General features: G+C 38.3%; 1 protein-coding gene across 2 annotated transcripts in view; it reads right to left on the bottom strand.

Annotated features, from left to right (window-relative positions):
• The window catches only part of ESR1 (estrogen receptor 1), a 411090-nt gene that overhangs the window by 238658 nt on the left and 147701 nt on the right, over positions 1-24731 (bottom strand). For both annotated transcript variants that reach the window (XM_055267514.2, XM_055267503.2), the window contains exon 4: positions 20367-20557. In XM_055267514.2, the coding sequence (XP_055123489.1) occupies positions 20367-20557 (191 nt within the window). The remainder of the gene's footprint in view (positions 1-20366; positions 20558-24731) is intronic.

The following is a 24731-nucleotide window of genomic DNA, read 5'->3' as shown; positions in this document are numbered from 1 at the left end:
ATCACAAGCATTCTTGTACACCAATCACAGACAAACACAGAGCCAAATCATGAGTGAACTCCCATTCACAATTGCTTCAAAGAGAATAAAATACGTAGGAATCCAACTTACAAGGGACGTGAAGGACCTCTTCAAGGAGAACTACAAACCACTGCTCAATGAAATAAAAGAGGATACAAACAAATGGAAGAACATTCCATGCTCATGGGTTGGAAGAATCAATATCGTGAAAATGGCCATACTGCCCAAGGTAATTTATAGATTCAGTGCCATCCCCATCAAGCTACCAATGACTTTCGTCACAGAATTTTAAAGTTCATATGGAACCAAAAAAGAGCCCGCATTGCCAAGTCAATCCTAAGCCAAAAGAACAAAGCTGGAGGCATCACGCTACCTGACTTCAAACTATACTACAAGGGACTGTAGATTTTTGAATGAGACCAGAGAAAGACTTTAACCTTTCATCATGTACAATGTTGTACAGCTTAACATTTAACCTTGTGTATTCATTTGCTGTTTTTTTTAATAATCCATAAAGAAGAACTGTATACTTTAAAAATTTCAAGCCAACACCAGCCCGGCATCTACAACCTTCTTTTCTTTTCTCGTTCTGCTACCATCCCATCCTGTGGTTATTTCCCTACAACTCACAGACTAAGCAATGAACTTCACCACTAGAACCTTGTTAAGCAAGAGAAAACTACAAGTTCTTTCACTCAGAATAGGAAAAACGCTAAGTGTGAGCTGTGTTTTCAGTCTTCAGATACCCCAGCAAAGAACAAGCAGCAGGTACCCAAACTGCAGGTGAACACTGCAGTCTGTTTCTGATCTGATAGTCACAAATGTATTTGTGACTCTCCTCCCCAAGCTGGGCCAATTGCCCTTGGCTTTCAGCTCATCCAAACCTTTAGTCCTACAAGGCCTTGGTCTCCTCTCCAAATAAGAGGATGGAATTGTCCTTAACCATCATTCTACACCTGGTAGGATATAAGGAGACACACAGGAGCATCCTAGTGTCTATCCATTGCATGGTAACAGCCCCATTTCCCCTTGGCAATCAGGACTAACCCCAGCCAACTCTGTGGCCCCCATCTGTTGCCTGTTAACCTAGTGGGATGAGGAGCCAGCTATGATCAGGTGACACTCTTCACTTCCAACGGCCTTTCTGGAAGTCCTCCTTTCCCTTGGAGAAGGCAACAGAACACAATGGTTAAGAGTCAGGCTTTGCAGTCCTACTAGTCAGATTCAACACTGGTTTTGTTTCTTACATACCTTGGTTTCCTCGTTTGAAAAGTGAGATTAATTACAATGCTGACTGCTTCAAATTTTATGGAGGATTAAATGAGACGATGCGGCCGGGCGCGGTGGCTCACGCTTGTAATCCCAGCACTTTGGGAGGCCGAGGCGGGCGGATCACGAGGTCAGGAGATCGAGACCACAGTGAAACCCCGTCTCTACTAAAAAGACAAAAAATTAGCCGGGCGTGGTGGCGGGCGCCTGTAGTCCCAGCTACTCGGAGAGGCTGAGGCAGGAGAATGGCGTGAACCCGGGAGGCGGAGCTTGCAGTGAGCCGAGATTGCGCCACTGCACTCCAGCCTGGGCGACAGAGCGAGACTCCGTCTCAAAAAAAAAAAAAAAATGAGATGATGCATCCAGGATACGTAACATAGAGCCTGGAGGAGGGCAAGTATTCATTACACATTAACCATTATTGTTAGATACTAAATCTCCAAACCAACAAAGCTCAAATTTGTAAGGACAGCATCTAAACCACAATACCCTCAAACCAGTTTATAATAACATCATCTTCTCAGTAAACAATCCATTTTTACCCTTAAGTAATTTTCTTCACATCATATAACTTGTTATGCTACATTTATGCAGTCCATTGTAAATCATGCAAAACACTTGGTCCTATGCAAAAAATCCACTCCAGTCAGCATAAGGCTAATTGTCAGGGCTGAAAACTATTCTAATGCTGGAAAAAGCAGGCAAAAAAAAAAAAAAATGTAAGAATAAGAGCCATTTACTCAAGCCTCTGAACAAAATACATTCAAACACCTTTTTAAACAACCAAGAATTACAGTCTAAACTGTCCAGGAATGTAGGGAAGTCATAACATGCCTCTTCCTGAGACTCTAACCCAGTGAACTCTTACAGTGAACATGGCCGCCTCTGCTGCCCAGGAAGTTAAAGGACAGTGCTCATCTACAGTTTGAAGTGAGCCCAAAACAATTAAGCCCATCTGCGGAACAGAAAAGTACCCTGATTCCTGATTCATGCTACCTGAATTGTCCTCATTGCTTACAAATGAGAACAGGGAAGAGGAACTATATTTTATTTAACAGAAGATATTTCAAGAAGTGTTCAGTTTGATATAATTACCTTTTTGCAATCTATTCTCCTTCTACTGATTAATAATTTGGTGCCATTCCAAACTCCATTTTCAAGTAGCAATTATAAAGGTTATTATGAAATTTAGCTTTTTAAAATTTACTACAAAATGCTCGGCTTGTTTGGAAGCAGGGCCCCATGCTTCGAGAGTGTTCTCATGGAAAGAGACATAGCAGGCTGAATGGACGATGCAGACTTACCCAGCCATAAGAGAAAGGATATTTTAATAATTTATACATCCAACCAAATTTAATTTAAAGTTATTTACCTTTAATTCCACACTGTGAAAATTAAATACTACCTTTGTTATTTTTTTAAAGCATATTTTAAGTCAGGGAAGGCAAGTTAAAAACACAAAAAAGGGCAATGTAGCAATCAAAGATAATACAGAAAATTCATTCGAGGAATTTTCTAAGTCTCCCTACAGCTAAGAAACTGTATATTTGAGCCCAAGGATACGTGACCTCTGCTATCTAAAGCTTGGTGTTCATAAGGTTTTAAAAAAAAAAAAGAACAAAGCTTAGGTAAGAGGTAGAAATCCACAGGGAAGTTTTTAAATGTTCTGATCTCTTCTTTTGATTTTATAGCACAAATGGTAACACATCATATAACTGGCTATGCTATGTTTATACAGTCAATTGTAAATCATGCAAAACACTTGGCCCTATTTTCAGGTGCTGGCTATGAGAAAGAAATGTGTGTCTAAGAAGTAAGGGGCATGTTTCTTTCTGTGTCCAGCTTGTTTCACTTAACATAATGTCATCCAGATTCACCCATGTTGCGAATGGCAGGATCTCCTTTTTGAAAGCTGAATAATATCCCATTGTCTACGTGTGCATGTATATGCATATGTACGTGTGTATGTGTGTGTGCTTGTATATACACACATATATATCACACAGTTATATATACATATATCACTCTATATCACACACACTATATATCTATATCACACAATTTCAGGCATGAAGATAGTGGAGAAAATGGAGAGATATTGGTCAAGGGGTACAAAGTTGCAGTTATGTAGCATGAACAAGTCTAGAAATCTAATGTACAACATGATGACCATGTTTAACGATACTGTATTATACACTGGAAATTTGCTAAGAGAGATTTCAGGTTCTCTCACTCCATGCCCCCCAAAATTGATAACTACGTGAGGAGATTGATGTTAATTAGCTTGACTGCAGTAATCATTTCATTATGTATATGTATATCAAAACATCTTGTACACCTTAAATATATACAATTTTATTTTTAAAATAATTAAAAATAATAAAGAAAAGTAAAGAAAGAAGAGGTAAAAGTGGATTTAGAAGCACAATAATTAAATGTTAAATTATTTTCTCTGCTTAGTCTCAGAGCAGAAAGATATCTATAGGGAATGGGATACAGCCAACAGGAGGTAATGATGCCAATGATTCTTTACAGAGCACCTACTGTAGGTTAAGCATCAACTCTAATCACTACATCTATCCAGCAAGGTGGGAACCAGGGTGCCATTCACAATTGAGGAAATGGAAGTTCAGAGACATCAAACATAGTAGACATCAACGTCGGGGAGGGAGGTAGTGATGGGCTCACAATGATTTCACAGGGGGAGCCCCAGGGATCACCTCTGTACATGTTACCGCCTCCTGAGAACAGCTAGTTGGTCCAGAGGTGTGTCCCAAAGCTGGGCCAAGCAGGGTCCCTCTCTAATATTTGCTAACTGGAAGAATGCCACAGGAAGTCAACCCTGGCAGCTGTTGCCAACTCTGCTTCCCACCTTAGGGAAAATGCACACTTGCAGACAGAGGACGCGAAGCTGACACATAGAGAAGAGTGGCGGTAAGGCTAAGGTCCTCACAGGGTCTGAGTCCCTGGGTCTGTGATCACTGAGGTCTGGTTGCACCCCGCTGTGTTTGCAGTTAGCCAAGACACACAAGTAAACCTTCCACTGATACCCATTCCTTTTCTTTTACCCCTACCTCTACCCAAAGCTAGTTTGAATTGGATTTTGCTCACTCAAAACTAAAAGCCTTAACTAATACGTGAAATAATTTTTCTAAGACTAAACAGATAAATCGTAACTATTTTTCTATGGTGATACAATAATTTGTATAAAAATGTGATCTATAATTTGTAAAGCAAGTTCTCATGTAATAACCATTTTTATCAGCTACATTTTACAAATTGTGACAAAATATGATCTGGAATAAAAATTCAAAAATACATTGAAGGTAAAGAATAGGCATGCTATCTTGCATATAAGACATGAAAGTTGAAAAAAATGGGTGAAAGAAAGGAAAAAGGAAAAGTTAATGAACATGAAGTCCTGTTTTTCTGACCCTTCCATATCTACTGCCATATTGGCAGGTACAAAGCAGATAGTCGCACAGTGACTACTCCTGTAGTTTTTCTTGAAGAATGCTACTGTAACCTTACCCATAACCTTACTGTAACTTTTAATAACAGTTCACCCCACTTAACTGGTAACTGAAACAAAGCCAATTATAAAGAAGGGAACAGCCTCTACTAAATCTTACAGAAGTAAATCGGTCTCCTCTGTTATTTCTTGATAAATGATTCAGTCTTTAATTTCTACTCTTTTCATTTCAAATATACTATTAAGTATTTAAATAACTTCATACTGCGCACTCTAAATCACAGTGATCCCTAATCCAGGTATAGTTCTAAGCAAAAGAGGAGTCCTAAACAAGATTGCACCAGACCAGTAACGATTGCTGTCTTGTTTCTAATTAAACAAAGCTAAACTCCTTAGGGAAAAAAAAATGAAGCAATGGAAAGTACTATTTTAATTCACAGATAAAATGCTTAAAAACACACACACACACACACACAGGAAAGGATCCAAAGGCAGGGTAATGGGTCAGGACACATTCAAACAATCAAAGTGAGGGTCAGTCACTGTTTCCAGGCTGATGAGTCAGTGTATCTAGTCTATGTATGTAGCATGCTCTTCACATGTGAGTAGACCTCATGGCCAGTATATGTGCAACTGCAATCAGTGACCAATCACAACCCAAAAAGGCTAGCTCTTCCTCTCTGGAATATATAGCTAGGGTTAATAATCACTGGCTGCATGACTGAACTATTTCACCCTTGCTGGTCAGGCCAGCAACTGTAAAGACCTAGATTCCTGGTGGTACTCTATTATCAACACAGGCTTTCCTCTGCTATGATTTCTCAATGACCCAAAGGAATACTATTCTATTGGCCTCAGCTACCTGATGTCCACCTGACACAATTTCTCTTGGGCTCATGGGTAATGAATGAAAGCTGAACTTCAGTGCAAATTTGACCTCTTGCAAACAGACAGTCAAAATGATTTGCAAATAAAGTGTAAAGATTTGGTAAATACAGAATAATCTTTCTGTACTGAGGGAAGAGTAAAAAAAAAGTTAGTATATAATTAATCAATTGCAGCATGGATTTTTTAATGAAGTTTTTATTACATAAGTAAAAGAAGTTTACTATGGAAAAATAAAAATACAGATGTGCAAAAGAACAAAATTTATCCATAATCCTATCATTCAGAGGTAGTCACTGTTAATATTTTGTAGTACATATTTCAAAAGTCTATACCCATTGCAAATGGGTGTGGTGGCTCACATCTGTAATCCCAGCACTTTGGGAGACCGAGGCAGGCAGATCACTTGAGGTCAGGAGTTCAAGACTAGCCTGGCTAACATGGTCAAACCCTGCCTCTATTAAAACTACAAAAATTAGCCAGGCATGGTGGCAGGTGCCCACAATCCCAACTACTAGGGAGGCTGAAGCAGGAGAATCGCTTGAACCCGGGAGGCAGAGGTTGCGATGAGCCAAGTTTGTACCACTGCACTCCAGCCTGGGCAACAGAGTGAGACTTGGTCTCAAATTTAAAAAAAGAAAAAAAGTACATACACATTGGTGTGTACGTGTGTGTGTGTGTGTGTGTGTGTGTGTGTTGACGAATATATATACAGTGGCCCCTCAGGATCTGTGGGGGATTTGTTCCAAGACTTCCCAGATACCCAAATCCATAGATGTTCAAGTTCCTTATATAAAATGGCATAATATTTGCATATAACCTACGCACATCCTCCCATATAGTTTAAAACATCTCTAGATTACTTATAATACCTAATACAATGTACATTCCTGTAAATAATTGTTATATTGCTTAGGGAATAATGACAAGGAAAATCTCTGTATATGTTCAGTACAGACACTACCATCCATTTTTTTCCAAATATTTTTGATTTGCAATCAGTTGAATCCATGGATGTTGAACCCACAAACATGGAGGGTGGACTGTACTTATGTATGGACTTATGTACGTGTGCAGCCATATATGAATACACACGCACACACAAAGTGTTTACAAGAAACTCTTGAATCAAACTTTTTATCTTGCCTTATATTCAGAAACAAAGTAGCCAAAAAAGCATTTTATAAGCAATAAATGTTACCCAGAGCCCTTCATAGTAGGGCAAAAATGTATCTTCAATCAGGAAGTTTGACACTGATGCCCTTACTTGGTCCAGTAAGGAGATGTGGGAACAAAATCAGAAAAAAAGAAGGGTACTTCATCCCCATAGTTAAGCTAGCACACACCTTGCTCTTCCAGCTCCTCCCCAGGATTTACAGAAAGTCAGGAGAAATGCAGTCAGAACAGGTGGCAGAGTGAAAGAAGCCCATTTCTGGGACCTAGATTCATATTTTGCTATTATCTCATGTGTTTACACCAAGTGCATCAATAGTACCAACCTTAAGAAAAAGTATTATATAGGGAGAAAGAAGGCGAGAGGAACTGAAATCTTAAACACGTTGTATATAATTGATAAAAGCTGGCCAAAGCATTTTCTTCCTTCTCTGAGATCAGTTTTACTGCCACAATTTTAAAAATTCAAGAGTGTATCTAAGTTTATCATCTACTAATTGTTCATGTTGTGGAAAAGTCTATGTCAACTCTTAGAAGCAAAAGTCTCTAGCCATTTTTAAAAACATCCTTTCATAAATATCTCATAGAAGTAAAGCCAGAGGAAGAAAATCAAGAAAGTTGCAAACATAAAAATTATGGCATATAAGCTAAGTCTACATTAATAAATTGTATTTATTAATTGTTTTTCCCTTCATATCCCTTCATATCATAATAAAAAATATCAAATACACTTACCTCCATAATAGCTACACTATCTATAGCTACATTATCTATTGCTCCTTAGGAGCATCTTTAGATTTTATTAATATCACTCCCATGTCAAACTTCAAAAGTAAGTTAAAATAGTACATCATTCACATCCTAGAAACAAAATATTATTCAATCTCTGGATACAAAATAGATTTACTGCTAATGATGGTGAAACAGATACATATAAGAAATATGTTTGAATATATTACAGTTTTTTTTAAACCCACACTATTCTATTAGGTTGGTGCAAAAGTAATTGCAATTTTGCCATAAAAATACACAGTTATCACACATGCAGAATTGAGCGTGCAATGACTAACGACAAATCACAGGCCACTTACAATTAAGTAGAACTCTCTTCATGGTTCTGTGGAAAGGTATCTATTTAAACACCACCTCCTCCATAAAGTCTTCAAGTTTAATCTAGAGCATTCTGTTTTCTCTTGCCTCTGAACTCATACCATTTTTTTCTGAAATACGCCTTTTTCCCATTATGCTGCTTTGAGGCATCACTTATAGTGCTGAATTTAACTCTTCTGTTGTTTAATGTGCATTATCACAACTTTTCACCTTGTATATGAGCAGAACCCTTAGTTGGATTTCAGGGTCTATGGATGATATATCTTTGCATTTCTCCTAGAGCTAAAATAAAATAGTCATTCAATACATATCTGTTACATTTTATTTTAAATTTAAGTCTCTGAGCTCAACAAGTTAACCCTCTCTAGGGAAGAGAATGTGAAGAACTTCAACAGGGAGGTCTCTAGGTGTGTACAGAGTACAAATGTGCTATGAAGAGTGAAACAGGGAGAAATGAAAAATGAAGTGAAGAGGGCAAAAATGGGGCTGGCCTGCAGGCACTTGTAGAATAGGAGGAGTAATCAGCATGCTAGCAATCAGAAAACAAACAAAATAAAATAAAGAGAAAAACCATCTCCATGGTGATTATAATATACCATCATGGCTTAACTGGTTAATGGTGGTGGCAAAATATACTTTTAAATTATTTTAAAACGAGCCAGGCACAGTGGCTCATGCCTGTAATCCCAGCACTTTGGGAGGCCAAGGCGGGAGGACCACTTGAGGTCAGGAGTTCGAGACTAGTGTGGCCAACACAGTGAAACCCCGTCTCCACTAAAAATACAAAAATTAGTTGGGTGTGGTGTCCCATGCCTGTGGTCCCAGCTACTCTGGAGGCTGAGGCAGGAGAATCACTTGAACCTGGGAGGCAGAGGTTGCAATGAGCCAAGATCACACCACTGCACTCCAGCCTGGGCAACAGAGAAAGACTGCATCTCCAAATAAATAAATAAGTAAATATCATTTTAAAACGAAATCGCTTATTAGTAACTCTGAGGTGTCAAAAGCACAAAATAATTAGGAATTTATACTATTTTATGGACTATAATTTATCTTTTATGATGTATAAGGAAAAATATTGTGCACAGCCCTTAATGAAATGTCCTTAAGTGATGCAGCCATTCTTTTAAATCATTGCACTTAATACAAAAGTTCATATTTATAAACATAATCTAGCTACCCACCCTTGGGTGCTAATTTAGAAATTCTCTACTCATTCACTCTGTACTTCCTAATACATGATTTTGAAACTGCCACACTAATCAGAGAAAGATGATGCTTATTTGGATAAAATTGAAAATCCACATACTCTTTCCCAAGGAAAACAGAGAGAACGAGTGCTTATTACCGAAATAAATTGTAATTTAATAATTAAGTTGTTTTGTCTTTGGTTCCTTCATTTCTTAGCAACTGAAAAACTGAAATGTCTTTTTATTTCCGCAAAAAAATAGAAATATGAGGAAAATAATAGGAGTGCTTTCCCCACTATATTCTTTTCTCAGGTAAGGCATATCTTTCGCTTAAAAAAAAATCAAATCTGCTCTCTAACTCACACGTAAGTGGAAAATTAACAGAGTAGCCAGAACAAGTTTTACAAAGTAAATGGTAGACTTATGAAATAGATTTTCCTTACATGTTGTTATTTTTCAGCCAAATAGCCAGGCAAGCAGGTTACAAGATAACCTATATAGTGCTGAAATAGTGTAGTATATAGTTTAAAATTAGCAACCTACGTCTAAAATACTCATTTCTCCGAATGAGTATCAGAGATACAGGCCATTCTCTTTAAAAGGATATAAAGCTACTGACAACAGGCTGGGCGTGGTGGCTCACGCTTGTAATCCCAGCACTTTGGGAGGCCGAGGCGGGCGGATCATGAGGTCAGGAGATCGAGACCACGGTGAAACCCCGTCTCTACTAAAAATACAAAAAAAATTAGCCGGGCCTGGTGGCGGGCGCCTGTAGTCCCAGCTACTCGGAGAGGCTGAGGCAGGAGAATGGCGTGAACCCAGGAGGCGCAGCTTGCAGTGAGCCGAGATTGCGCCACTGCACCCCAGCCTGGGCGACAGAGCGAGACTCCTTCTCAAAAAAAAAAAAAAAAAAAAAAAAAAGCTACTGACAACAATTCTCTATGAAGAAGAGAGAAATTTGGTGGAATTAGGCCACGAACCACTGTTGTAAGAACAGTGTCAGCACATAATTTTGAGGACTAGTTGATGCCTTTTGAAAATGTGCCCGTTAAAACCTATCTATAATTTTTATGGGAAATTATTGCCACTGATAAACGAAGCTTTCTAATGCAATTGTTGATGAGCTTAACAACCACATGTGGGCACAAACTCTACTACTTTAATGGAAATAGTCAATGGCATGACCAGGACAGAACCACTTAGTAGGGAAATTGGAAATTTAATTTTGATCAGATGAACAAAAAATGAAGAAGAATGCTTGAAGTGGTAGCAGAAAAAACACCAGCGATTAAAAACATTTGGAACCTTTGCTTACCCTTCAAAGGCATTTGTTGCCATGGTTTTTCAAGACCTCTGAAAGCTTCAGCTGTGTCCACAAAAGCTGCCAAGAAATAGGGGTTCTATACTGATTTTATTTGTCAGAGGCATTTTTGTCTTAATTATCTCCAAGATAAAGATGACTTGGCCAAAGGGAGAGGAAAAAAAGAAGAACTACTGTCATTTCACAGGTTGAAAGGCTGTGATTTAACTCTTCTGAGTTCTTCTTCAAAGGCACGCGTACATGTGTGCACAAACACATCTAAGTTTCACGCATCGCATTAACCACTAACAAGCACTTAACACTGGGGATGTCATTCTTACATGGAATGAGGTTTTCAGGCCTTGACTTTCATGGTGTGTCTTTCTATTTCTCTGATGAGAAACAGGAGCCAAACACCTAGCAAACTTACCAATACCTGAAGTTAATGCCCGCATTTCTTTCTTTTCTTTTCTTTTCTTTTTTTTTCTTTTCTTTTCTTTTCTTTTCTTTTCTTTTCTTTTCTCTCTCTCTCTCTCTCTCCTCTCTCTCTCTCCTATCTCTCTCTCTCTCTCTCCCTCCCTCCCTCCTTCTCTTTTTTCTTGACACGAGTCTCCCTCTGTCGCCAGGCTGGAGTGCGGTGCTGCAATCTCGGCTCACTACAACCTCCGCCTCTCGAGTTCAAGCGATTCTCCTGCCTCCGCTTCCCGAGTAGCTGGGACTACAGGTGCACACCACCACGCCGAGCTAATTTTTGTATTTTTAGTAGAGACGGGGTTTCATCATGTTGGCCAGGATGGTCTCAATCTCTTGATCTCGTAATCTGCCTGCCTCAGCCTCCCAAAGTGCTGGATTATAGGCATGAGCCACCGCACCCGGCCATGCCTTTCTTTCAAAAAGTTTCATTGCAAAGGCTTTCACTTGAAAATGACATGATAGCTCATATGTGTACACACTGAAACTCTGCTGCCCTCAGCCTCCGTAGTCATTTCTGCTGCACAATATGTATGTTAACACATGATGGAGAGTAAAAAATATAAGTAGAAATAAGGGAAGGATTAAGCAAGCTCTGGGTCAGAAAAGGAGGCTATGAACTGCCACAGTATAAATAATGTGAAAAAAAAAAACACCTGCTTGGTTCTTGTTTGGACATCATAAAAATGCTTATATTTGTTTCTGCAGTTTACTATTTGTACGGCTTAATGTGCTAGTAGCAGGATGTTCTTTCTGAATTGTAAGCTCCCAGAGAGCTGTTTTGGGCCCTGTAGGACTAATTTATGATTTTCCTGTTTAGAAGGGCTTTGCACATACACTTTTTATAATAAGAGTGTTACTTACAAGGTTTGGTAAGATTCAGGGAATGCTTATATTATGAAAATCAAGAGGAAGGTTTTAGAATTACTTCTCCATTATTAATAATGTGCAACCTTCAAGAAGTATTCAGACCATTCTTTTCATCATGTTTCTTTAAAATTAATTGAGGAAATTAATTCAAATTCCCACCCCTGGAATATCTGCAGAGAGCTGATTCTGTTTCTGTGGCTGCTGGATAATTCCATCTGGACATCCAGCTATCATCTCAAATGCAGCATGGCTAGAATTGAACTTATCCTACCCCCTGATGACTGGCCTTCCTCTTGGTGTCCAAGTCATTCATTTCTCAGTTGATTCAGTCTATGTCTGAACCTCTTTAACTCTTTTATCTCCTGGATAAGCCATATTTAATTACCTTCAAGCAATGTATATCCTTTCATTATAATATCCTTTATTCTATTCCCCTTCTTTCCGTTTCACAAATACCAAAAAGTCCAGATTTTTAGTATATCTAGGCTAGTTGAATATCAGCCAAATTGGTCTTCACGCTTTGATTCTTTCCCTTCTCTCGTCCCTCCTATATGCTTCTGCCAGATTAATCTGCATTAAAGACTTTTTCATCAGCCAGATGCGGTGGCTCCCAGCACTTTGGGAGGCCAAGGCGGGTGGATCACCTGAGGTCAGCAGTTCAAGACCAGCCTGGCCAACATGGTGAAACCCCGTCTCCACTAAAAATATAAAAACTAGCCGGGCATGGTGGTGGACACCTGTAATCCTAGCTACTTGGGAGGCTGAGGCAGGAGAATTGCTTGAACCCAGGAGACGGAGGTTGCAGTGAGCTGACACAGTGCTACTGCACTGCAGCCTCTGCAGTGACAGAGTGAGACTCTGTCTCAAAAAAAAAAAAAAACTCTTTCATCATACCTCTCCCATGTTGAAAAAGTATAATGTTTTTGTGTTGCTAAAGCCCACAAACTGATCCTAATTTCCATTTATTCTTTTATTTATTTATTGGGTGACTCTGATAATATTGGGCCCTCACCTTTAAGGACTTTACAGTCAGTATGGGACAGAACATGGACAATCAAATATATGCAATACAATGGAATAAACTAATATCAAGGTCCCAGGAGAGAGAGAACTTCTGCATTATCTTCAGAGGCTTAACAACAGTCACTTTTGATTAGGATTAGAAGAATTCTTACAGGTAAATCTGGAAAGAAATTCCCAGCAAAGAAATGGAATCATCATATTTGTAGAAGAACAAGGAATTCAGTGTGTCTGGAGTGCCTATTTCACAAGTAGAAATGGTGACTTTAAAATGACTAGAAAGATAGGCTGAACAAGATTGAAGCAGTCCTTGAACTCTTGTTTAAGGATCATTCCATGGGCTATGGAGGTCATTAAAGGATCTTGTACTGAGTATTGACATGATCAGTGATTTGCTTTATGACCACTAATAGAGTGGCAATGTGCAGAATGTCTCGCAACAAGAAAAAAGACATAAGCAAATGGCTTAGATGAAGGAGAAGGCAAATGGAAACAATAAATTATTGCAAGCATCCTGGTGAAAGGTAACGCAGCTAACTCAGCAATGGTAAGTGGATGAAAACGCATTTAAGGAGATAGACTCAACAGAGCTATGCAAGAGCTCTGGAAACGTCAGAGGCAGAGGCTGCAATAGGAAACAATGGAAATAACTAACTCCCCGGTTTGAAGTATGGATGCTGGAGGGAGTGGCAAGGGAACTGCCACACACAGCAGGCAGAAGGAGGGGCTGGTGGCAGAGGGAAACACAGGGGAGTCACTGAGAAATCAGGCTGGGGCAGGAGCCAGGATCCTAAGCACCAGCAATCTTTGGTGTTCCTTGCTTTGTAGATGTTTCTCTTCTGTCTCCTCTCTTTCTTTCTCCTTCTCTCTCTCTCTCTTCCCTCTCTCTCTCCTCTCTCTCTCTCTGTTATCATATGACATTCTCTTCTCTGTGTCCAAATTTTCTTCTTATTCTAAGGATATCAGTCACATTAGATTAAGGGCCCATATACTGAAGTATATACTGGAAGTATAGTGCGGGTTACACCACAGTGTAACTTCATCTTAACTAATTACACCCGGAATGATGTTATTTCCAAATAAGGTCACATTCTGAGGCACTGAGGGTTAGGACTTCAACATATCTTTGTGGGAGACACAATTCAGCCTGTACCAGACGTACATATATATATATATATTATATATATATTTATATTTATATATAATATATATATTTATATATATATATTTATATATTTATATATATTTATACGTATAAATATATATATTTATATATAATTATATATTATTTATATATAATTATATATAATTATATATATTTATACGTATAAATATATATATTTATATATAATTATATATTATTTATATATAATTATATATAATTATATATATTTATATATTTATATATATTTATATATATAATTATATATATTTATATATAATTATATATATAATTATATATAAAAAATTATATATAATTATATATTATATATAATTATATATATATATAATTATATATATTATATATATATAATTTATATATGTATAATTCCCTAGGAAACTAGGTGGAAAAAGAAGGATGAAGAAGAAAAAGAAGCTGAGATTGAAGACAGGGCCCTGGAGAATGCCCACTTTAGAGAGCTGAAGAGCAAAACAGAAGAAGACAATAAGCTATGTGTTCTCTCAAGGCTGGCTTACTCAATTTCTCAATACTATTTCACATTTCTGGAATTCTCCTCCAAACTACCATTTATTTGCATGCTTATATCAAATGTACCACTTGCATTAACACTTCTCTTACCAGTCTAACCCAGTGACATTTCTTCCTTCTCAGAGAGCCTCTAGCAGTTTTTATCTATCATTATTTTTATTTATTTATTTATTTTGAGATGAAGTCTCACTCTATTGCCCAGGCTGGAGTGCAGTGTCACAATCTCAGCTCACTACAACCTCCACCTCCCGGGTTCAAGCAATTATCCTGCCTCAGCCTCCTGAGTAGCTGGGATTACAGGCACATGCCATCACAACTGGCTAATTTTTGTATTTTTAGTAGAGACAGGGTTTCACCACGTTGGTCAGGCTGGTCTTGAAGTCCTGACCTCGTGATCCACCCATCTCAGCCTCCCAAAGTGCTGGGATTATAGGCATGAGCCACCACGCCCAGCTGTCTATCATGATTTTGACCCTTCGCCATATTCTACTATTTAGTAGGGATGTGCCCAACATGACTAAAAGCACTGGAGCTATAGCAACAAACAATGCTGAACAGAAATCAGCTATCACTGAGTTTACACCCAAGTTTGCATGGTACCTGATGCAGACAGACAATAATCAAACAAATGAATAAACAGGAAAACTTCATAAGAATTTGAGAGCTGTAAAGTGAAGTAAGAGTAGTATTACTCGTGGAAGGGTAATGCCACTTCTGAGAAAGTGACTTTGGGCAGAGTCTGAATGACAAGAAACCAGCCAAGTAAAGATCTGGGTATTTCAAGCAAAGGGAAAAAGGGAATCACATGTGCTGAGATCCTGAGGAAGGAACATGTTGGCGTGTTGGGGGAATAGCAAAAAGTAAATAAAAATAAAAGCCGGTGTGCCTGGAGTACAGTGAATGGGGGAGAAGGAACAGGAGAGAGAATATGTCGAATGTTTTCAGCTGCAGAAGGAAAATTTTTCTCTTGAGAGTAAGATTTACACTGAGAGCTGTAAACTCAAGACCATAGGATCTGATTAATATATCTAAAATATCTCTCCTGCTGTTGCATGGAAACGGAATTGTATAAGAGCAAATGTGGAAATACGGAGACCAAAGGGTTAGGATCCCAGCTGTATCTCTGAAAAGATAAAACAGTTACATGATGGGAGGACAGCCTCCACTTCTGCCCCATTCTCTAACCTTTTCCAGACATAGGGGCATACGTCAAGCCAGAAGGTGACCAGACACAACTATGAAAATAAATGTAAGAACCAATCCACTTTAAGTGAACAAGAGTGAGTCCCCAAGGCCCAAAAGAACTAAGATCTCTTTTAACAGAGCTCTACAAAGCAGATGAAGCCAGCTAAATGGGCGTGAGTTCTTTAGCAAGTAAGTGCCTGCTTACCGGCTGCAGCTGTTAAAGGAGCTATCCAGGGTACTGGACTGTCTCACCCTGAAGCTTTCTAAGGCCTGGTGGATCAGGCTCTCAGTTATACTTGTAGGACCTAAGGTCCCCACTGCATTGATCCATAACCAGACTCTACCCTGATACCATGTCTTCCTGGCCAAAGATCATCTGTAAGTCAATACTTGCCTGGGCCATGTCTGTCTGATCTGATGAGCAGCTTCTGTTGGCACCTTATAGAAATAATATAAAATGGCAACATAGCTAGTGGTGTATAGGGAGGCCTGAGCCCCCTCTATGCCACACAACCTTCTGAAATAATAATGAAAGGGAAGCAGTGAGCTCAGTGGCGTCCTTTTTCCTTGAAATAATACTCAAAGGTAGTATCTGGCTGCCGAAGCTACAACCAGATCTGCTTATATAACTCATCCCAGAGACTGTCTAAAACACATCTTAAGGAACACTACTTCTATGCCTGCAGTGATTAATAAACTCATAAAATATCCAATTTCGCCCCTTCTGACTTAAATAGCATCCTTCACTTTGCTTTTTAAAAAGAATGCGTTTCACTGGAGGCCATTACTCAATCTCTTAAGTAATCAAGTTTGCACACTAAGTAGTGGATGAAAATTTGTATGCTTTCAAGCCAAACACTTTACCTCTTCAACCAAAACACTTAGAACACGAGAATAATCTGATGTACACTCATTTCTAGCTCTCTTCTTAAGTAACAAGGAAAACAGGGAGAGCTGCGGCATCTTCAGAACTTCCCACCTACGTGTCAGACCCTTCACCGTCCTTAAATGTGTTTGAGGGGCAATGTGATTTATAAAGAGTCACAGACAATTTCAGAAAAAACTTTTTAGTTCCAAGTTATCAAGACTATGATGAGAAAGCAGAACTAGAAACCCTTAAACTTGTTCTGGTATTTCCCTTTTATACACACAAACAAATTAAATACATGGAAATGCTTTTAAAGTATAAAGGAAATCAATTACTTGGTTTTTACACAGTCTAGGATTAAATCCATGGCCCAGAAATGTCTTTGTTTAACAGTACGTTAATTTTGTTAATTATTATGCACAGAATTCCCCGCACTCTGCCTTTCCTCCTGGTCTTCACTCGTGGCCTCATTCACATGGCTAAACATGCATTCCTTCCTTCTTCACCATGCTCCCTTGACTCACCCTCCAGATTTAATCAGGAAACCTCTGACAGCCAGACTCAACCACCACCAGGACTGAGTGGAGTTTGGATCCTATAAGACGCTGCCTTCACCTCTATCTTGGCACCATCACCTAATTGCTGGTTTATCAGTCTGTATCCCCCTTTACCTCACAAGTTCTATGAGGGTAGGGACCAGGTTTTTCTATCATCGCATTTCCAGGGTCTTGCATAGGGCTTTGTTAGTAAAGCTAGTCAATGAATAAATGACTGAAAGAAGAACTGAATAATTTTAAGGTTAATAACTCTGCCTTCTTTCTAGGCTTCTTCCAGAACTTTGGACTTAATACTCATCCCATTTTAAAAACCTAAGATAAGTGACTTCACACTATGATACACAAGAAGTTTCTGAAACCAAGTGGAATTGTATTTTTATATGCTACAGTTTCAGTAAAATTCTACTATTTTACTGAAATACAAGACGGAGATAAGAGGTTTTTGTTGGTGGTGGTGGTGGTGTTGTTTTGTTTGTTTTTTGAGATGGAGTCTCACTCTGTCACCAGGCTGGACTGCAGTGGCACAATCTCAGCTCACTGCAACCTCCGCCTCCCAGGTTCAAGCAATTATCCTGCCTCAGCCTCCCAAGTAGTTGGGACTACAGGTGTGCATCACCACGCTCAGCTAATTTTCATATTTTTAGTAGAGATGGGGTTTCACCATGTTGGCCAGGATGGTCTCAATCTCCTGACCTTGTGATCCACTCGCCTCAGCCTCCCAAAGTGCTGGGGTTACAGGCCTGAGCCACCACGCCGGCTGAGATACTTGTTTTTAACTATCAAAGAGTAAGCAGAAATTTTTCAAAATATTTGAACTTGAGATAATGCCATACCAATGAAATATCTCACACTGTATTCGTTGATTTTTATAAATATATTTTCCTTCTGTTTTTTCTGTTCTTAATGCTTAGAGACAATACTAAATGTTATGGGAATTTATATAATTTTATCTTAAATGCTGAACAAAAATGATGCAAAAAATTTGTGAGAATATTGCCATTGTTTCTTGGAGGAAGATCATTTCCACTTTCAATGTTAATAATTTTAATTTATAACTGATATTTTCATTTCTTACATCTATTGTTTTCCTTATCTTTGTCATACAGGTAGCACTTTATCAATACTGACTTACTTTCTGATTGTATCATGAGAACAAGCACATTTACTTCCCCAAATAAATTTCCTAAATAAATTTTAAATTTTGTGGTATTATGGATTATGTCTTACACTTTGTTTTATTTCTCTCAGAACATCTAATCAAGTATAGAGTAAGTTCTCAGTAAAATGTGAATAATCAAAACTTTAGATTTAAAAATCCCCTATTCCTTTCCACAAATAAAGGTATTTAGATCAGATAAATAAACATTAAATCAGGGATCAGCCACGGGCCAGGGCTGATCCGTTACCTATTCTGATAAATAAAGTTTTATTAGCACATAATCACTTCCATGTGTTTACAGGTCACCTTACAGGCTATAATCCAGTTAAGTAGCTGCAACAGAGACTGTATGGCCCCCGTAAAGCCTAAAATATTATTATCTGGCCCTTTACAGAAAAACTTTGCCAACCACTGCTCCAAATCATTTTTACTGATGAGGAAACAGTCTCAGATCAATCCAACCAATTGTGCAGTTAGACCTATCTACTAACCATACCTCTGTCAGATGCTCTTTCACTGCCAAATTAAATGCTTGGTAAAAACAATGGTATTTTAGATTATATAAAATCACATAAACAGTAAAACTACAAATTAAGAGAGTTGTCAAAACACCTCTAAGGGCTTATACTAACCAAAATCAAAATATAAATGTCATTTTTTCTGAATTAAAATAGCATCATCTAATAAAATTAAATAGCCTGTGTTCATATATATATTTATATATGTTTAGAAAAATAATAATAAATATATTAACTTACATTTAGAATTTATATCTGTATATATACACACACAAAGATTACTATTGAGAATCTCATTAATCGTATAAAAATACCAACAAAAAAATCCATGTGTCTCACAGCAGAGTTCTAAAAGATGTTAAAAGCAATGTGTCGAAGAAAATGCTTTTAAAATGGACCATGTTGACCTCACATGCTACTCGATTAAGATATGAACAGCTTTTAAAAAAAAAAAAAAAAAAAAAAAGTCCCACTGGCAACGGAAGGAAAAATAAATACTATATACCATCCCCCAGCTTTCATCTCATATCAGGGCAGGAAAGAGCTATCACAGGAAGTCCATGAGAATCACTTCTTCAATTAGTGTTTATTCACTTAGCGGACTCTGGTTTTCAACAAATTACTTAAATCTGGGTTTTTGTAGAAGGAATCACATGAAAACTCCATCAGAAATATTCTTAGTGTTTATACTAACCTTCACTTAAGCTGAAAATGTAAAGAAGAAGAAGAGAGAAAAATGCCCCACACTTAAGATAAAAAATGAATTCGGTTAGCATAAGCTGCTGTCAGATCTCTGTTCCTGTCAGATAAAGGATATTTAGCATAGGTATTTTAGGTAGTAAAAATGATTAGCGTTTCCCCAGGTTATCCTATTATAATGCAATAATACAGACACTTCTGGAGTAGAAATAAAGTATAGCTCACCGTATGTTAGCTACAATTGGTAAACTATAGACAAGAAAAGGATGGAGGCAGGCAGGGAAATGAAATGCTACAGGTAGATACTTAATAACTATCTGGTAAAGATGATATCTCCCCCATTACAAGACACCAGCCACTGAGTCAGCTCATAGCAAAACATCCTGTCATCCATTGAGACAAGAAAGAGATGGAAGAGAGAAAGGGGAGAACAAGCTAAACTAGAACAAAACAGAATATTTGCCTGGACAAGGCCTGAGTAGAGAGATAATTATGCATGGACAATTAACAGCATATACCAGATCATATAGGCAAAGTTGCCTACCAAACATGAATGTCCATCTGGCATTCCCCAATCAGGGCACAGACATTTCTTTTTTCCTCAGAGATCCAGCTAGTGGAATTCCTCTGTAGAGTTGCTCAAAACTGTTTGAGTCTTGCCAAAGGAAGGAAGCGGAATTACTCAGCCTCAGCTGCCCTGGCATGTGTCAACTCCTTCTCCTGAGATCCTGTCTCTTCTCCACTTTTCCACCAAAGATACTAGTGGACCTACTAGGGATTTGTGTTTTGTACAAATGGCTGATTCTATGTCTTCCTTCCTCAGTCGCTTTGGCTCTTAGGATCTGCTCATAGGATCAAAAATAGAAGTCGTTTTCAACACACTATTACCTTGAATACTTCTCTTGAAGAAGGCCTTGCAGCCCTCACAGGACCAGACTCCATAATGGTAGCCTGAAGCATAGTCATTGCACACTGCACAGTAGCGAGTCTCCTTGGCAGATTCCATAGCCATACTTCCCTTGTCATTGGTACTGGCCAATCTTTCTCTGCCACCCTGGCGTCGATTATCTGAATTTGGCCTGGGGGGGAAAAAAACAGTAAATCCATTAACATTAGAAAAGCAAAACATGCACTCTCTGGGAGATGCAGCAGATCCACTTTATCCTGACATTTTGAAATAATGAATCATAATGTAAGCTAATCTTTCATTACCTCTTGCCGTCTGTTGCAGCAAAAGGTGTTGCCTATTATATTAACCTTGAGGGGAAATTGTTTATTGCAAACTTGCTTTAAAAACATACTACCTGCACCAGAATATGTTACCTAGAAAAATGACAAAATGAAATTAGCTGGTTTCTAATAGACTTAATGTTTTTGCAGGAATTTACAATTATTTCAGAACCATTAGGGACCAATGCTCATTCCAACTCTAGACCACACTCAGGGTCTCTAGGAAACAGAGACAAAGCATAAAATGGCTGGGACATTTGGAACTCAGATGAACTGATGGACAACACAGAACATGTGTCAAAAAAATAACAATTCAAATTTTTATGTCATTGCCACATAACCCTGGATATCAGTTTTTATAACTTGAATCTGCAATTTGAAAATACTGTTCTTCAATATTCAAAACTCCCCTTTAGGAACATGTAGAGACTGAGCATGGTGGTTCATGCCTGGAATCCCAGCACTTTGGGAGGCCAAAGCAGAATTGCATAAGGCCTGGAGTTTGAGCCCAGCCTGCACAATACAGCAAGACTCCATCTCTATAAAAATGCTTTTTAAAAAAATTAGCTGAGAATGGTGATGTGCGACTGTAGTCCTAGCTACTTGGAAGGCTGAGGTGGGAGGATCACTTGAGCCTAGGATGTCGAGGCTGCAGTAGGCTACGATCGATCATGACAACTCCAGCCTGCGTGACAACCAGAGGAACACAGAAAAAAAAAAATGTAGAAAGAGAGACAATCAGAGGAACACAGAAAGGAAACTGAAAATGAACAGTAAGAAAATTCTAGGAAAACCAAGAAAATAAGGAAGTAAAATGCTTTAAGAAAGTAGAAAGCTAAAAAAAAAATGTAGAGAGACAATCAGAAGAACACAGAAAGGAAGCTGAAAATGAACAGTAAGGAGACTCTAGGAAAACCAATAAAATAAGGACATAAAATGCTTTAAGAAAGTAGAAAGCTTTACAGAGAGGATGATCAAGAATGGCAAATGGGGCACAGAAGTCCAACAAAGCAAAGACTGGTTAAGTGAATTCAGACCTGACAAAGCAGACTCTTAGCAAGGAGTTTCCTTAGACAGGTACAGGCACAAGCCAAAATCCAGCAGATGGAATGCCAGGAGATTAAAATGAGGGAAGGCATTCCTTTGAGAACTTGGAGGAGAATAGGAAAAGATACAGATAGGGTGGCAGCTAAAGAATATAAGACCCAAGAAAATGAATTGTTTAGAATAAAGAGACTTGAGAAGGCCTTGTGTAGACTGAAGGGCATGGGCCAGGAGAGAGGGAATGGTTGAAAGCACAAAGAAGATAAAAGAATAAAGCCAAGAAGGAAACTAGAGCAGTTGGGATTAAAAACACAGGTAAAAGAAACTGCCTCAATGAAGACAACTTGAAGAAGACTGGAAGGAAGGAGGTAAGGAAAGTAGAGGAAGATGAGTTTGCATCTCTTGCCGGACCAGGCACAGGAGTAGATGTTATATTGGACCAGGACTTGGCAGGCATGTGCAATCAAATAAAGGTGGGATAAGAGCCCAGCACAGTGCCTGGTATGTAGTTGGCACTCCACAATATATTTAAATGAATGTAGAGAGTGTTCAAAGTTGTATAAGAAACAAAGGTAGGCAGACATTGAAAGTATAGATGGAGTGAAGGTTCCTATGAACATTTTTTAAAAAATGAAAATCCTAAGATGAGCTAAAGTCAATTGATGATAGCCCTTCCAGCAGGGTCTCCTGGCAAAGGAAGCTCAAGCTTCCTGCTTCCATTCCCCACCCAAATACCTGAACCACACTGACTTTCACTGGTCCTCCCCTTCACAAGCCCTGTCTTTCCTTTTAGCCCAAATTGTATAACCTCTCCCTGCCTTCTCACTCATTATTATGGTTCACAATTTTGTGGTAGTGATTCTCAAACTACATTTGCCATAATATTCACAAAATATTGGCTCCTTGGGTTGAGTACGTCTGACTTTGCCAATTTTGTCCGTTCTAAATAACTTAGTTCTGAGGTTGGCAGCCTCAAATAGGAATTCTTTATTTTTTAATGTTCTTTAGAGAGCGCTGGCTCACAGTTTTCAATTCTAGTTTGTATTCTGTTACCCATCTCTTTCCATTTCCCCACCATGCTGTCGAACCCGCCCCCATCAACCTCAAATCTTTTTATTGCTTGTTTACTAATATCTTATGCATGATTCAAGTCAGTAGCAAGCAGCTATGAATATCTAACTGTAGAAACTTAGTGCCTTTGGAGGTGGGAGTAGATATTTAGCAAGTATGAAATTGACAGATTCAATGTCTTATAAGCCTTATTAATTGTTGTATCTAGCTCAGTGCCCAGCACATAGCAAGCATTCAATACATGTTTGTTGAATGAATGAAGGAATAAGCGAGTGAACAATATACGCATGGCCGGAAGTTCCAATGTGTCAAGTATCTTCCCACCCACGCCTACATAATGAAATGCTATATTTTTTAAATTGTGGTAAGATATACATAACACAAAGTTTACCATCATAACCACATTTAAGTGCTCATCAATTCAATCGTGTTAGATATACTCACATCATCATGCAACCAGTCTTCAGAACATTTTCATTTCACAAAACTGAAACTCCATACCCATTAAACAATAATCCCCCATTTTCTCCTTCCCCTATCCCCTAGCAGCCACCAATCTACTTTTGTTCTCTGTGAATTTGGCAATTCTCGATACTTCATTAAGTGGAACCCTACTTTCGCTTTTTGTGTCTGGCATATTTCACTTAAAATAATGTCCTGAAGGTCCATGATGTGACTAATATGCCATTGTCTGTATATACTACACAGACTTTGTTTATCCATTCATCCATCTATAGACATCTGGATTGCTTCTACTTTTTGGCTATTATGAATAATGTTGCTATAACTAATGGGTATACAAATATTTCTTCAAGACCCAGATTTTTAATTCTTTTAGATATATACCCAGAAGTAGAATTACTGGATCATATGATTATTCTATTTTGATATTTTGAGGAATCACCAGTGTTTTCCACAGTGGCTGCACCATTTTACATTCCATGAACAAGGCACAAGGTTTCTATTTGCTCTATATCCTCTCCAACACTTACTCTCTTCTTTTTCTAATATAGTAGCCATCCTAATGAGTGGGAGGGGAATACTGCATTTTTATGTCACCTTTTACCTGAATGCCTCTCTTATTAGCCACTCCTAATCCCCACAAACTTGAATTAACATCCCTGTTCTGAACTCTCTAGAAGATTTTTTTACTTCTCTTCTGCTACTTACTATATTAATCTTCAGTTGATTAATTCTCATTTCCATTACTATCTGCAAAGTTCCTTGTGTCTTATTCATCTTTAAAATGCCATGTGCTTAGAGCATAGTGCCTCACTTGAAATAGGGACCCAACAATATTGATATCAAATGACTGAATCAATAAATTTATAGTTTCCACAATATAGATAGAATAACTAAATATTATTTTTATAAATATTGACAAAAGATTTAATAGCAAGAGCCCATTTTCCTCAGAAATAGCAAAGATGTGTGCTGTCAGCAAAATGCCATTCATCTACATTTTATCTCTAAGATGACCCCCAACTTACTGAAAATCAACTGCAGACTTTGGGCATACAAATAGAAGGCATCTAAAGAAGACGAGGAAACTACATGGGCTATATTCACTACCCATAAAGGAACTTTTTTAGCCAACTTAGAAATCCATGTAAATAACATTGTCAATTATCATTTTGGCCCAGACTTACTCCATAAAGACTCTCAAAACGTTATTTAAAAAAAAAAAAAAAAAAGAATATAAACTAAAAGGCAAGAGCGATCTTCTTCTGGGCTCCAAGATCCTGTGGCACGTTGAAATAACGTTCACATTGAGTATCCATCAGACCAAGATAACATAACTTCCTCTAGACAGAGAGCTGTGTCCTCAGAATACAGACTAACATAGCCCAACCATGGGCAGCAGGAAGGAACAGACCGGGAGGTGTCCATGTCTAGGCCATAAGGGGA

Source organism: Symphalangus syndactylus, chromosome 2, assembly GCF_028878055.3.
Source record: "Symphalangus syndactylus isolate Jambi chromosome 2, NHGRI_mSymSyn1-v2.1_pri, whole genome shotgun sequence".
NCBI lineage: Eukaryota > Metazoa > Chordata > Mammalia > Primates > Hylobatidae > Symphalangus > Symphalangus syndactylus.
Note: the sequence above shows the minus strand (reverse complement) of the source record. Positions and strands in the feature narration are given on the sequence as shown.